Here is a 12,850-nt window from a genome sequence, read left to right on the forward strand (position 1 = left end):
GTTCTTTCAGGGCACAAAGGAAAAGACACGACCTGCTTACTAATTTAGCTCAGAGTTTTGTGAACCGTGTTCAGCCAGGTGAGGTATGTGTGGTGGTTTCACAAAACTCACAAAAAAAGTGAGTCAGTGATTTTTTTTTTTCCTTTCAAGATGTATCGTGCAGGAAAAGTAGAGAGTGGGTTTCCGTTGTGAGAATTATCTAATGATTGGACTTCAGGGGCGAAATTTACATGAACACTCACTGCTAGAACTCACGTGCTCTCACTTCCTTATAATTGTAAAAACTGTCCTATGGCCAGTTTGGGAAATGCTGTCTTAGTGACAGGGGCTTATTGCAAAGCTATGAGAAAAAGGGGGTCCCGACAACCTCAGAGCAAACACCAGGCACTCGGGGTCTCAGCTCCTCACTGTTGTTCCAAATCAGAGCAAATCCAGAGAGCATTCATACCTTCCAGATTATCTCCATCCAACGAGGAGCTTTTCTGCTTTGTACTGAGCGACCTCCTAGGTCGGTGGCCTTCTCCATGTCCAGGGCTGGTCACATGTGAAGCAGCTGAGCTGGTTTCATTTGGAACACGGGGGCACAAACCATTGCGAGATACCTACCAACAGTGGAGATTTAGAACTCTCTGGAATAGTTAAACAGGGTGCTCTTGACTGATTCTCTCGGTTATCCATGCCAATGCCTTTGTTCTCTGCATCACCTCCTGGCCGTTTACCGTCCTTGAGGATAGTCCAGAGCAGGGAGGGGACACTGCCTGGATTCCCCATCTAAGCTGATTCCTTAGCAAGGCCCTGTAGCTGCGTGGAAGGGGATGGGGGAAGGAGGCTTGAAAGAGTGCCACATGTCACATGTCCCTGCTTGTCAACCTCTGATTACACTTAATTGCGTCGTCTGTCCGTCTGTTCCTGCATTTCCACTCAGGAAAGGCAGGAGCAAGCTTGCCTCTATTTGCCCTGTCTCTAGCCCTGCCCTGCTCTTGACAAAAAAAAATTTTTTTTTACCCACAGTCAGCATGATCTGTCTTCTTCCCTTCCCTCTTTACTCTCTTCCTTCCTTCCTTAGATTTATTATTTTAGAGAGAGAGAGAGAGAGATAGAACATGAACGGGAAGAGCAGAGGGAGAGGAAGAGAGAATCCCAAGCAGACTCCATGCTGAGTGCAGAGCCTGACGTGGGGCTTGATCTCATGACCCTAAGATCACAATCGGAGCCAAAACCCAAGAGTCAGATGCTTAACTGACTGTGCCACCCAGATGCCCCCAGAGGCATCTCTCTCTACTGCCAGGCTGCTCTGTCAGCCTCTTTTTTGAGCATTCCCTGCCTCACACCTCACACCCGACACTGCTCGTGGTTTCCCCAAAGCACACCTCACTCCCCTTGCCTCTCTGGACCTCTGTCCCCTGAGGCGTCCCCATGAGTGACTCCTCCTCATTTTCCAGGTCTCAGACATGCTGGTGCCCACTGTTCAGGGATGCCTGCCTGGCCTTCAAGGCCACGAGCGTCCCAGGCTACCCTGTGCCTACCCCTCTCTTCTTGTCACTGGTGCTTGTCGATCTGTCCCTCTCCTAGATAGGGCAAGACTGTGGCTTTTTCAGCAGTGTTCTCTCAGCAGCACCTGGAAAAGGGTCGACATAGAGCAGGCTCTCAGATCAGTATTTGGTGAGTGAATGAATATAGATAATGGAAATCCAGAAAGAAAGGATGGTCATGTCTAGCGTCCTTTAAAATGAACACTGTCTGTTAAACACCAGCACTGCCGGTTGGAGGTCAGAGTGGGGACACCTCTGTGGCAACGAGAACTTGCGTTTCTGCTGGGGTGATGTGTATCTCCCCATGAGGGTCTGGTGCACAGCACCGGAGCGGGCCAGACTGGAAGGCTCTAAATGCCATCTCTCTCAGGCTGTAGGGACACGGGCTTTAAGCTTGCAGCGGAATGATGGATATTTTCTGTAAAGATTTTATTTATTTATTTGTGAGAGAGAGAGGGAGAGGGAGAGCAAGAGGGAGAGGGAGAAGCAGACTCCCTATTGAGCAGAGAGCCCGATGTGGAACTCGATCCCAGGACCCTGAGATCATGACCAGAGCTCAAGGCAGACACTTAACCAACTGAACCACCCGGACGCCTGAATGTTGGATATTTTTTCTGGTTGGCCTTTCATTTACCCCTAATGACAGATTTTCTAAGAATTCAGGGGCAGGCACTTGTCCCTCCGGTTCCTCTGACATGACTCCAGAACGAAGAATCAGGGACCCTCAGGTATGACCTTTGATACCGGGGCCAGTGAGTATCATGACTTTTTTAAACTTCAACGGTAGGTTCTTGAGCAGCAGCTTCAGCAGATGAAAGCAACTTACCAGCTAAACCAAGAGAAGCTGGAGTACAACTTCCAGGTGCTGAAGAAGAGGGACGAGGAGAGCACAGTGATTAAATCCCAGCAGAAGAGGAAGATTAATCGGTAAGCGGGCCTGTAGCCCACCATCCCCTTCCTCGCGGACCATGGGGATGGGGACGCACTCTTCTGTTCTAGAGGAGTGCGAGCTGGTGAAGATGTGACAAATCTTATTAAAAGAGTTTTTTTTTTTTTTAAGATTTTATTTTTCTATTTGACAGAGATCTCAAGTAGGTGGAGAGGCAGGCAGAGAGAGAGAAGAGGAAGCAGGCTCCCCACTGAGCAGAGAGCCCGATGCGGGGCTCGATCCCAGGACCCTGAGATCATGACCTGAGCCAAAGGCAGAGGCTTTAACCCACTGAGCCACCCAAGTGCCCCCAAAAGAGGTCTTTTTTTGGGAAAAAATAATGCTTTCTGCTGCCTTACCGCCTCCCCCATGAAAGAGTGTACAGCAAAAAGTCCGTCTCCCATCCCCTGTTCTGTGTGGTTCCTCTTTCCCACCTCTGTAGTAATTGTTCATTTCTTTTGTTTCTTCTAGAATTTCTTTAACCACATACAAGCAAACACAGATAAATGCTCTCACCCCCGGCCCCCCCACCCCCCCACCCCGGTCTGTTCTTAGACCAAGTGATAGCATTCTATACACACTGTTCGGTGTCTTGAATGTTTCCATAGCAGTTCATCAAGAGCTTTGACAGGATCTAATGTCCCTGTGGATGGACATTTAGATTGCTTCTAATCTTCCGCTCTTGCAGATGACACCAGGGCCGGTGCCCACGCCAGCGTCCCACTTTGCATTTGCGTGGAGCCGGCTGTAGAGTAAATTCTCCACTTGCTATTACAGAATCAAGACTGGCATTTTAGAGAAGTAGGAAGTACCACATGTGGAAGTAAGATAAAAACATAAAATCAGGGGCGCCTGGGGGCCTTAGTCAGTTAAGCGTCTGCCTTCGGCTCAGGTCATGATCCTAGGATCCTGGGATCGAGCCCCGAATCAGGCTCCCTGCTCAGTGGGAGCCCTGCTTCTCCCTCTCCCACTCCCCCTGCTTGCACTTGCTTTCTCTCTCTCTCTTTGTGTCAAATAAATAAATAAAATCTTAAAACCCATAAAAACACCATATGCCTACCAGCAAAGATCAAGTGTGTAGTGTGTCTCTTTCTAGATCTCTCCTTTCTCTCTCTCCCTCTCTCCATCCATCTGTGACAGCCACAAATCTGTACACTTTGTGAGGCGCTCTCTGGGAAGGCTTCCTGAAGAAGTGAAATAATGAAGGGGGAGGGATGGGAATTGGTGAAAAGGAGTTAGGACTCCAGGGTGGATGGGGCCAGAGCCAGGAATGAAGGGCGGGGCCGAAGGCAAGGAAGTAGGAAGCCGAAAGTTCCACATTTGATGAAAGAGACTGCACTGTGGGAGGGGGAGGTTGGTAGGACGGGAGGTGGGCACAGGTATGTGAGGCAGATCTTGGGTTTGATCCCAAGGGCCGAAAGATGAGTGACCTCAACCCCACCGTCCCTTCCCTGGCTCTTCCCTCTGACTTCAAGCCTGCACAGTTTCCCTTACCCTGAAAAACCCTTCAGCCAACCCTGCTGCTCCTACGTGAGGTCAACTCCTCCTCCTCTTGATCACGTGGCCATTTTCTACTCACCACCAGCCCCGCACTTCACCTCCAACACTCCTAATTTGACCTCTGACCCCAGAACTGGACAGCCGCTTCCCTCTGTAGGTGATCAATGATGTCCTTCTAACCAAACAACCACGGCTCTTCCTCAGGTCTCATCCTGTTGTTACTGGCACCGAATCTCAGAATCTTTCTTCTTTGGCTTTCATGACTCTAAAATATTTGCTCTTTTTTCTCAGTGTATTCCTAATTGGCTTCCTTTGGTGGTTCTGCTTTCTCTTGCCCGATAAGATATTCTGGAAAGCATCTCTTCCCTTTGCTTTATATTTTTATTCCAGCGACCCTCTACACCAGTCTCATGGCTTTGGATATGATCTCTTTTTTCAAAAAGTATTTTGTTTATTTGAGAAAGAGAACATGAGTGGGGGGTGGAGGGAGAGGGAGAAGCAGGCTCCCCACTGAGCAGGGATCCGACTCGGGACTTGATCCCAGGACGCTGAGATCATGACCTGAGCCGAAGGCAGACGCTTAACCGACTGAGCCACCCGGGTGCCCTGAATAATGACCTCTTTCTCGATGTCTCCCAGCTACATATCCCTAAATCGACCTCACCTCCTCACTTTATCTGGGACTGCTGAAAGACATTTAAGCTTGGAGAGTCGCTGTCACTGCCAGGAGACAAGTTTTGAAACCTGGCTTGCCTACCCTCCCAGTTTTCCCATCCTCCACCTCTGCTCCCTCCATCTCTAGCTTCCAGCCAGTCACGGAGGATGGGACGAGTTGGGGAGCCTCCCCTTACAGCCACCTGTCCTGTCTACTTCCTGTCTCGATGCCTTGCCCCGACCTGCAGCACGCACCTTGAGTTGATTTTTGTTTTATTAGCTTCTGTGGTTAGATGACACATAGAAACCCCTTTACTAAGTGCTGCTGGGAAAAACACTTTGGGATGGCTACTTAATACATTCTTTTTTCTTAGTAAAATTTTTTTACATCTATATGTGGAAAGTCGCCTAGAATGTTGTAGTTAAGGAAATGAAATGGATATCACTTTTTTTTTTAAAAGATTTTATTTATTTATTTGACAGAGATCACAAGTAGGCAGAGGCAGGCAGAGAGAGAGGAAGGGAAGCAGGCTCCCTGCTGAGCAGAGAGCCCGATGTGGGGCTTGATCCCAGGACCCTGGGACCATGACTTGAGCCGAAGGCAGAGTCTTTAACCCACTGAGCCACCCAGGCGCCCCTGGATATCACTTTTTATCAGATACCACTTTTTAACTTAGGCTTTTATCAGAGCCTAAGTTAAATGATTTTGCATTTTATTGAGGCTGGAAGCATGAAGGGTGAATGTTTGTGTGTTTAGGAACCCTATGCTTATTTCAGGATAATGCTTAAGACAGAAAATTTTATTTTTAGAATTTTTAAAGATTTTGTTTTTTTTATTTGTCATAGAGAGAGAAGCGAGAGTGAGCACAGGCAGACAGAGTGGCAGGCAGAGGCAGAGGGAGAAGCAGGCTCCCTGCCAAGCAAGGATCCCGATGTGGGACTCGATCCCAGGACGCTGGGATCATGACCTGAGCCGAAGGCAGCTGCTTAACCAACTGAGCCACCCAGGCGTCCCTTTTTAGAATTTTTAAACTGAAAATATGTAGGCCTTCAGACTCTGTCTTCCTGTGTAAGTGGGGCACTGACATAAGACACCTCTTCACGGGTTTGAAGTCTGACATAGGGTCCTGGGTCGAAAAGCTGAGACTGCCATGCATATTTCATGAGACAAGTTTCCATGCCCAGAGCTCTCAGAGCAGTGAGATGTGGAGCTGTGACATGCCTGGGCCCACAGGGCCATTGGCAGGCTATCACTGTCCCTCACTGTGCTGGAACTTTCGGCCACGCCCCTGGAGGGTAAGTTCCAGGCCTCAGCTCTGGGCTCCCCGGAATCCTGTGTAAAGTGTCCTCCACCGCGCTTTCATGATGCTCCGCTGTGATGAGTGTGTCTTTGCCTCTGGCTCGACTGATAGTACCTTCTGTTGGAACATATCCCTGTACTCTCGCTGTATTCAAACAGAGCCCTGGCAAGAGGCCGTCCATGTTCGATGAGTGAGGGAGGGAATGAAGGAACAGTATTGGCTCTCTGAGGATAGAGGGCTCATAGCTCGTAGACTTGTGGTGTGAAGTTTTACTTTTTTCCCTTTACTTTTTTCCCTTCTATTTCCTTGTTTTAGACTGGAATTGAACATCCAGATCATGGCAGTGAAATAGTTGAGATCTGCCCTTTAAAGACGTGAGGTGGCGCTCCATGCAGACACGCTTGCAGACGGCGTGTTGGGGAGGATTGGGTCACGCTTCTGAGCAGGAGACGGTCCCTCCGCGTGGCTCTGGACCGTTGTGAAGGCGTTTAGTCCTGGACCATCCCCTTACCTCCCGCGGCCTTCCTTTTCCTGATCACAGTCGGGGCCACTGGGTGTCGGAATAAACGGAGGGTTCTCTGCACCTGCATGGCTCTGGCCCTGGGGTCTGTAGCGCTTGTATAGTTGCTGAGAGGAATGGACACCACAGCTTCTGTTCAGCTGCGGATGAACTCTGTCCCCTCCGCCCCGCAGCCTGAACGATGCCCTCAACAATCTGAGAGCGAAATACAACAAACAGATCAAGCACTTTCAGGAGGAGAACCAGTCGCTGACCTCCGACTACAAACGCTTTGTGACGCAGTTCAAGGAGCTACAGAGAGCCATGAGGTATTTTAGGGACCTGGGTCCCAGGCACTTGTCCTAACTAGAGATGGGAGGCACAGAGTCCTTTGTGCTGTCTTCCCTGCCCCTTCCCTTACATGTCACCTACCTTTTCTTGAGACGCGTGGGGACCGCGTCCAGGCTGTCTGTCATAGGAGAGAGCTGGTGACCCAGATCGGGGAGGCACCACAGCTCTACCTCTGGGCTCACCCTCCTGCTCATGGAGGGGACCCAGGCCAGGCCCTGGGGTCCCCTGGCCATGCCGAGCAACTCTCCTTCACAGGCATTTTGCTCTTGTTGATGACAAGCAGTTTCGGGAGATTTGGCTGATGAACGAAGAGGAGGCAAAGGATCTGATCAGCAGAGCCTTTGCTGTAGACAGGATCGTTCATACCCACCACCTGGGGCTCCCCTGGACGGCACCAGACTTCCCGTTCCTGAGGAATGTGGGACCGATCTCTCAGCAGCCGCGGAAGTCAGCCGCGCAGATCTTAGAGGAGGTGCTGACGCAAACAGGTGACTGGGACGGCGTCCTGGAGCCCCAGAGCCCCGAGCCTCAGACCTGTCCCGGCCATCCGGTCAACCCATTCGTTTCAAAGACGAGCACACTGAAGTCCAGAGAGGGGGAGGAGGTCTCGTAGCTGGAAGGCCCATCGTTGTGGCTTCTAAGTCTCTAATTTAATTGACAGCTTTACCCTCTTCCCTGTATTATAATCTGGTAGTTCGATCTAGAAGCTCGATCAGATTCAGGTTCAGTTTGGTTTTGCTGAGTACATTGTCGTGTACCTCCACTGGGAGAAACTAATGGCGGGTTGTCTCTCTCTCTTTGGGAGAGGTTGGTAGCCATTGGTAGTCATTGTCTAAGATCCATTCATTGCCTTAGGGGTTGCAAAATGGCGATATTCTACATTCTATCATACGTCTTCGTGTAGTAGCTGGAACACTTCTGGAAACAGAATCTTCCCCTCATCAGCTATATGTTACCCTGAGGCACAGTTTGTACAGGAAAAACAGTTGCTGTTCTTTCTCTCTTTACTAGTTTTCAAAGTAAATGGCTGGGTCTTTAGCATTTTCCAAAGGTGGCTGGTAACGTTTTATAAAATAACTATCATTGGCCACCTGGGTGGTGCCGTCGGTTAAGTGTCCGATTCTTGGTTTCTGTTCAGGTGGTGACCTCGGTTTGTGAGATCCAGCCCCACGTGGGACTCTGTGCTCAGCTTGGAGTCTGCTTGAGTTTCTCTCTCTTCCTTCCCCCATCCCTCCCCACCACACACTCTCTCTCAAATATATAAATTAATTAATAAAAACATATCATTATGGACACATTGGATTTAAACAAATTTGATGTGTTTCGTTTACTGCCCTTATTCTTACTGGTGCTCACATTGTCCCATCCGGCCAGTGGGGGTCTCTTCCTGTTGGCTTCTGGGTCCTTTTGACACAGCCTCAGTAGTCATCGATAGCTTCCAGTCTTTCCAGAATGACCCAATTTCCAGTCTCACATTATAACATTCCTGCTTCAAGTTTGTAATCAGCCATTTCTCAAGGTCAAGGCGGCCTGGTTCTTTTAAAGGGAATGGTATTTTGAAGTCATAGTCTGGGAGCTGGAGTGCACATTAGTTGGGATAGATCAATTTTTAGGGCTTCCTAATGGATGAGCATAGGGTGTAGAATTAGATTTTCACCATAAAATAAATCACGTGTTCCTTCCAACACTTCCTCATCATCGGGATGCCAGAATTTTTACTTAACCTTATCAAGGTATATCTCATTTCTCCTAACTTGAAAATCTTGGTGCACAGTGACTCCAAAATAATTATTTGTTGTTTTTCCCACAACCACAGAACAGTTGCAGAATGAAGTATCTACTCGGCACTAACAAAATGATTATGAAAGATTGTTTGAACTTTTTTGAAGTTCTTTTTACTCTTAGGACACATTCCACTAGGGATGTACAGACAGATTGCGGTCTTTTATTTATTTTAAATTTTATTTTATTATTTATTTTTTTAAAAGATTTTGTTTGAGAGAGATAGAGAGCTGGGGGAGGGGCAGAGGGAGAGGGACAAAGCAGAACCTGTACTGAGCGAGGAGCTGGACACTGGGCTCCATCTCACAACCCTGAGAACATGTCCAAAACCAAGAGTCAGATGCTTAACCGAGTCACACAACCACCACCCACCCCCACTGGTGTCTTTTATTTTTATTTTTTTTAAAGATTTTATTTATTTATTTGAGAGAGAGAGTGATCGAGAGAGAGGACGAGCAGAGGGGAGGAGCAAAGGGAGAGGGAGAAGCAGACTTATCTGCGGAGCAGGGAGACTGACACGGGGCTGGATCCCAGGATCCTGGGATCATGACCTGAGCCAAAGGCAGACCCTTAACCGACCAAACCACCCAGGTGCCCCGACTGGTGCCTTTTAAAGCCACTAAGAATTGTTTCTATTTGGTTATGTCACCAACTGAATACATACTTAGGTTTCTTTGCTTTGTTTTACTTTTGATTGTTAGGGATTGCTTTTTACAATTTAATTTTGTTTTTATAGTTATGTAAAATAGTTCCATCCTTCCGAAGTCAAATGTACAAAACAAGGCATACTGGAGGAAATGTAGTCTTACCCTCCCCACTCTATTTTTATCCTTTTCCTGTAGGTAACTATCTAAAAATGTATGGTTTATTTTTCCATTGCTTTTACAAACAAACGTGTATATATATTTGTTTTTATTTATACAGACCTGCATTCTTAATGAAAAGCATATGTTTCTCTCCATCATGCTTTTTTCACTTACAAAGTATCCGGGAGGTCAGTCTATGGTAGTAAGAGGGCACGTTTTTCATGCGTTTTTGTTCGGTATTCCTTTGTGTGGCCACACTATAACCTACTCAGATATGGTCTGTTGGTGGCCACTTGGAATATTTCCAGGTTTTGGTCTGTTTGTTTTTGCTCTTATAAACATTGCTGCAATAAATAACTGTGTGCATTTGTGTCTGCATATTTTTCCCGGTGAATTTTTGGGATAGATCCTTAAAGGTAGGACTGCTGGATCAAAGGGTAAAGGCCTCTGTAATTCGGCTGGATCGTGCTCCATACCGACGGGACCATTTTGCACTTCCACCAGCAAGATGTGTCTTATACTTTTCAAGATATCATTTATATTGTCTCCTAAATTTTATCTTTCGAACAACTGGTAAAACCTGGTAGGACAATTTTTTAGGACTATTTCCAGATGAGGGTTATACAGTATAAAACATTTTTAAATTTCTAATTTTAATTAAGGAAATGTTTGGCTCTTGCTATTAGCTAGTTCTTGCTAAGAAGTGAGGCTGTTCCCCGGACCGTGGTTTCGTCGGCAGCTTCTGATCTGTGGCCGGTTCAGAAACCACCTAGCAGATGTGCTAGATTGTTCTCTAATGTGAGAATAAATAGGTTCGAACTCTCCCTTCCACTTCCTGGTCATGGGGGGATTTTGAGTATGATGTTGGCATAGAGATGAAATTTAGAACAGCAAAGCATTGTAGGATGGCAGAATTCTCCTGCTAGTCTCATATTCAACCAACCCCCAGCCTCCCTGTTTTTGCCACACTAGGCTTTCTTTGGCTAATGAGACTCCATAGGACCTTAAAGAGGTTTGTTAATGGGTAAATTTTCTCAAGGAAAGCTATTTGTTGCTCAAAGTCAACAAAATCAAGCAAGGATCTCCCTTTTCTCCCTTCTCTCTTCTCTCTGCCCCGTCTGCAGAAGAGGAGGGGACAGAGGAGGCCGCCTCGGAAGCAGAGTCTTACCTCGACCTGCCAAAGCAGATTTCCCCAAGAACTACCAGAAAGATCCTGATGCTCCTGTGTGATGAGTCGGTGAGGCTGGCCACGTGGGGCTGCACTGGAAGGACCCCCGGCCCCTGAGTCTGGTGTGCTGCTGCTGCCCAGGCTGGCCGGGCCGGACGCGGCCTGGATGCAGGAGGCCACAAGCATTGAGCAGCAGAGCTGGGGCCATTCACAGACAGGCCCCGCCTCAGAGCTGCCCCCAGCTGGCAAGGGGGTCCTCCCTTCGTGGGTCAGCAAGGTGTGGGCCAAGTTGGCCCATGGGCTCCTGCTAATTAAAAAAAAAAAGAGCTGATTCTGCAAGAGAAGGGGCGCCCGTCTCACCTCAGTGAGCCCACCTGCCGAGTAGCAGGGCCACAGCTGACATGGCTTCACTCTGGGAGCTCAGTCTGTGATTTCTCGGGGTGTGTTCGGCTCCAGATATCTCTGCGGCATGTTAGCCAGACCCACGGGATTTTTGTGTCAAGGGTGCTGGAGCTGGCTCAGCTGGGAGTTGAGGTGTTCCAGCAATATGACTGGTGCACAAGCCCGTATTTCTGAGATGAGTCCAAGAGCTGCAGCCAGGACTGGCAGCCTCCCATCCCCTAGGGACACTTCTCTTTGGCCAAGAGCTGGCTTTTGCCCCTGAGGGTGGCTCCTGCTGGGAGAGGCAATGGGGCAGGTGCTGCTCTCTCTCACCGGCTTCCTGCCAGTGGCCGCCTCCCCCCGCAGCCCTCCCCCAGGCCTTCCCAGCTCTGAGTGGGGGCAGGCGCCCAGTGTCCCCACCCACCCCCGCCGTCATGTCCCCCCCACTCCCCCATCTCAAAGTCTGCTGCCCTGGTCTCCGGATACTGGAGGGCCAGCCTCTGAGTGAAGCGACTTTGGGCGGCTGAGGATCTGTGACTGGATCAGGTATGGGCTGCTCTGGGGGACTTAGAAGTTTGCCCAGGGGCTGGGGGTGAGGTGAGCCTGTACCCTTCTGAGATGGGAGGAACTAAAGCCATGATGAGAACTGGCCTTGTGTCCAGGAAAGTCTTATCCCCGGGGCCCTGCTCTGTGGAGTCATCGCTGACAATTACACAGAGGTAGGCTGCAGACCCGGCACTCATTTCGGAAACCCGTCTCTGACTGGAGATGTCTTCTTCCTTCTCAGGGTTTCCTCATAGAGAGCAAGCTGCTGAGCCTTCTCCTTCCCCTGGAGAAGAACGAATGCTATCTGCTGAGGCTGGACGCCATCTTCTCCGTGGGTCCCGCTGGGCCGAGTCGATGGGGTGGGGGCCTCGTTCTAAGCCGGCCTCCTCTTTTTTTCCTACATTGCTGTGGCCCTGGGAAGAGAAATGGGTCTCTGGGCTTCTCTGGGCTCTCTGTCGCCTCCTTCCCTTTCCTCGTTCTCCATGCCACAAATTGGCCACGGATTCTCCCAGCCCTGACCCTTCCTCTACCAGCTTCTCTCTCACGGCCCTGCTCTCAGACTGTAGGTTCTCCCCTACACCCCCGAACTCGGATGGCCTCACTCTGGGCCGTGGCAGGTGCTGGGGGGCTCGGGGGATAAGCCAAACCTCCAGCTCTTAGGAGCTGAGTGTCTGTTAACTCTCCCAGCCGGTGGACTTCTTGCTGTGGTGTTTGAGCAATGCTCCTGTTTCTCCCCAGGCCCTCGGAATTGAAAGCGAGGACGATTTATATAAACTGGTGAACTTCTTCCTCAAATACCGAGTTTATCATTCACCCTCCGGTCAGGTAACGTGAAGTGCAATAAAAGAGAGAACGTTTGAAATTCTGGAAGCCCCCAGAGGGTATTGCTGCCTTTGTATAATCCTTCCAGAGAAACAGTGCGGGTTTTATGTCAAAGATAGCTAATGTAGTGTTTCCGGTATCATTACTTTTTCTGTTTGCAAGGGAAAGAATGATGGGGGATGGGAGTCTGTTCTTACACTAAGGCCCAAGGTGTCTTTTCCTGGGCCCTTCCTCAAAGCCAGTCTTCAGCCCCTGGGAGCCCGGTGCCCATCAAGTTCTGAATATTTGGATCCTTACCACTTTCCTGCAAAGCAGGTCCCATCTGTAATACTCATCTTGATTATAATGCACTATTCTAAAGAAGTCACCATGTTAAAAAATATTATAAAGTTTTAACTTAAAAATTAAAAGCTTGAATTAAAAATATGGTTCGTACTGTTGGCTCCAGGGTGAGTATCCTGATATGCTTCTAAGAAGAATTGGCAGGGTGAACAAAACCCAGAAGCCATAAAGGGGGAAAAATAGGATGTATTTGATTACGTGAAACAAAACAAAACAAAACAAACACAACCCTGCGGGG

General features: G+C 48.9%; 1 protein-coding gene across 2 annotated transcripts in view; it reads left to right on the plus strand.

Moving 5' to 3' along the window:
- DRC1 (dynein regulatory complex subunit 1) overlaps nt 1-12,850 on the plus strand; it is a 42,127-nt gene that overhangs the window by 24,650 nt on the left and 4,627 nt on the right. Inside the window, exons 8-13 of one of the 2 annotated variants that reach the window (XM_047746686.1) lie at nt 2,320-2,459; nt 6,609-6,743; nt 7,021-7,253; nt 10,478-10,590; nt 11,690-11,779; nt 12,187-12,273. In XM_047746686.1, the coding sequence (XP_047602642.1) occupies nt 2,320-2,459; nt 6,609-6,743; nt 7,021-7,253; nt 10,478-10,590; nt 11,690-11,779; nt 12,187-12,273 (798 nt within the window). The remainder of the gene's footprint in view (nt 1-2,319; nt 2,460-6,608; nt 6,744-7,020; nt 7,254-10,477; nt 10,591-11,689; nt 11,780-12,186; nt 12,274-12,850) is intronic. The other variant, XM_047746687.1, reaches the window with a different exon arrangement.

The sequence above is a fragment of the Lutra lutra genome, chromosome 9 (assembly GCF_902655055.1).
Source record: "Lutra lutra chromosome 9, mLutLut1.2, whole genome shotgun sequence".
Classification (NCBI taxonomy): domain Eukaryota; kingdom Metazoa; phylum Chordata; class Mammalia; order Carnivora; family Mustelidae; genus Lutra; species Lutra lutra.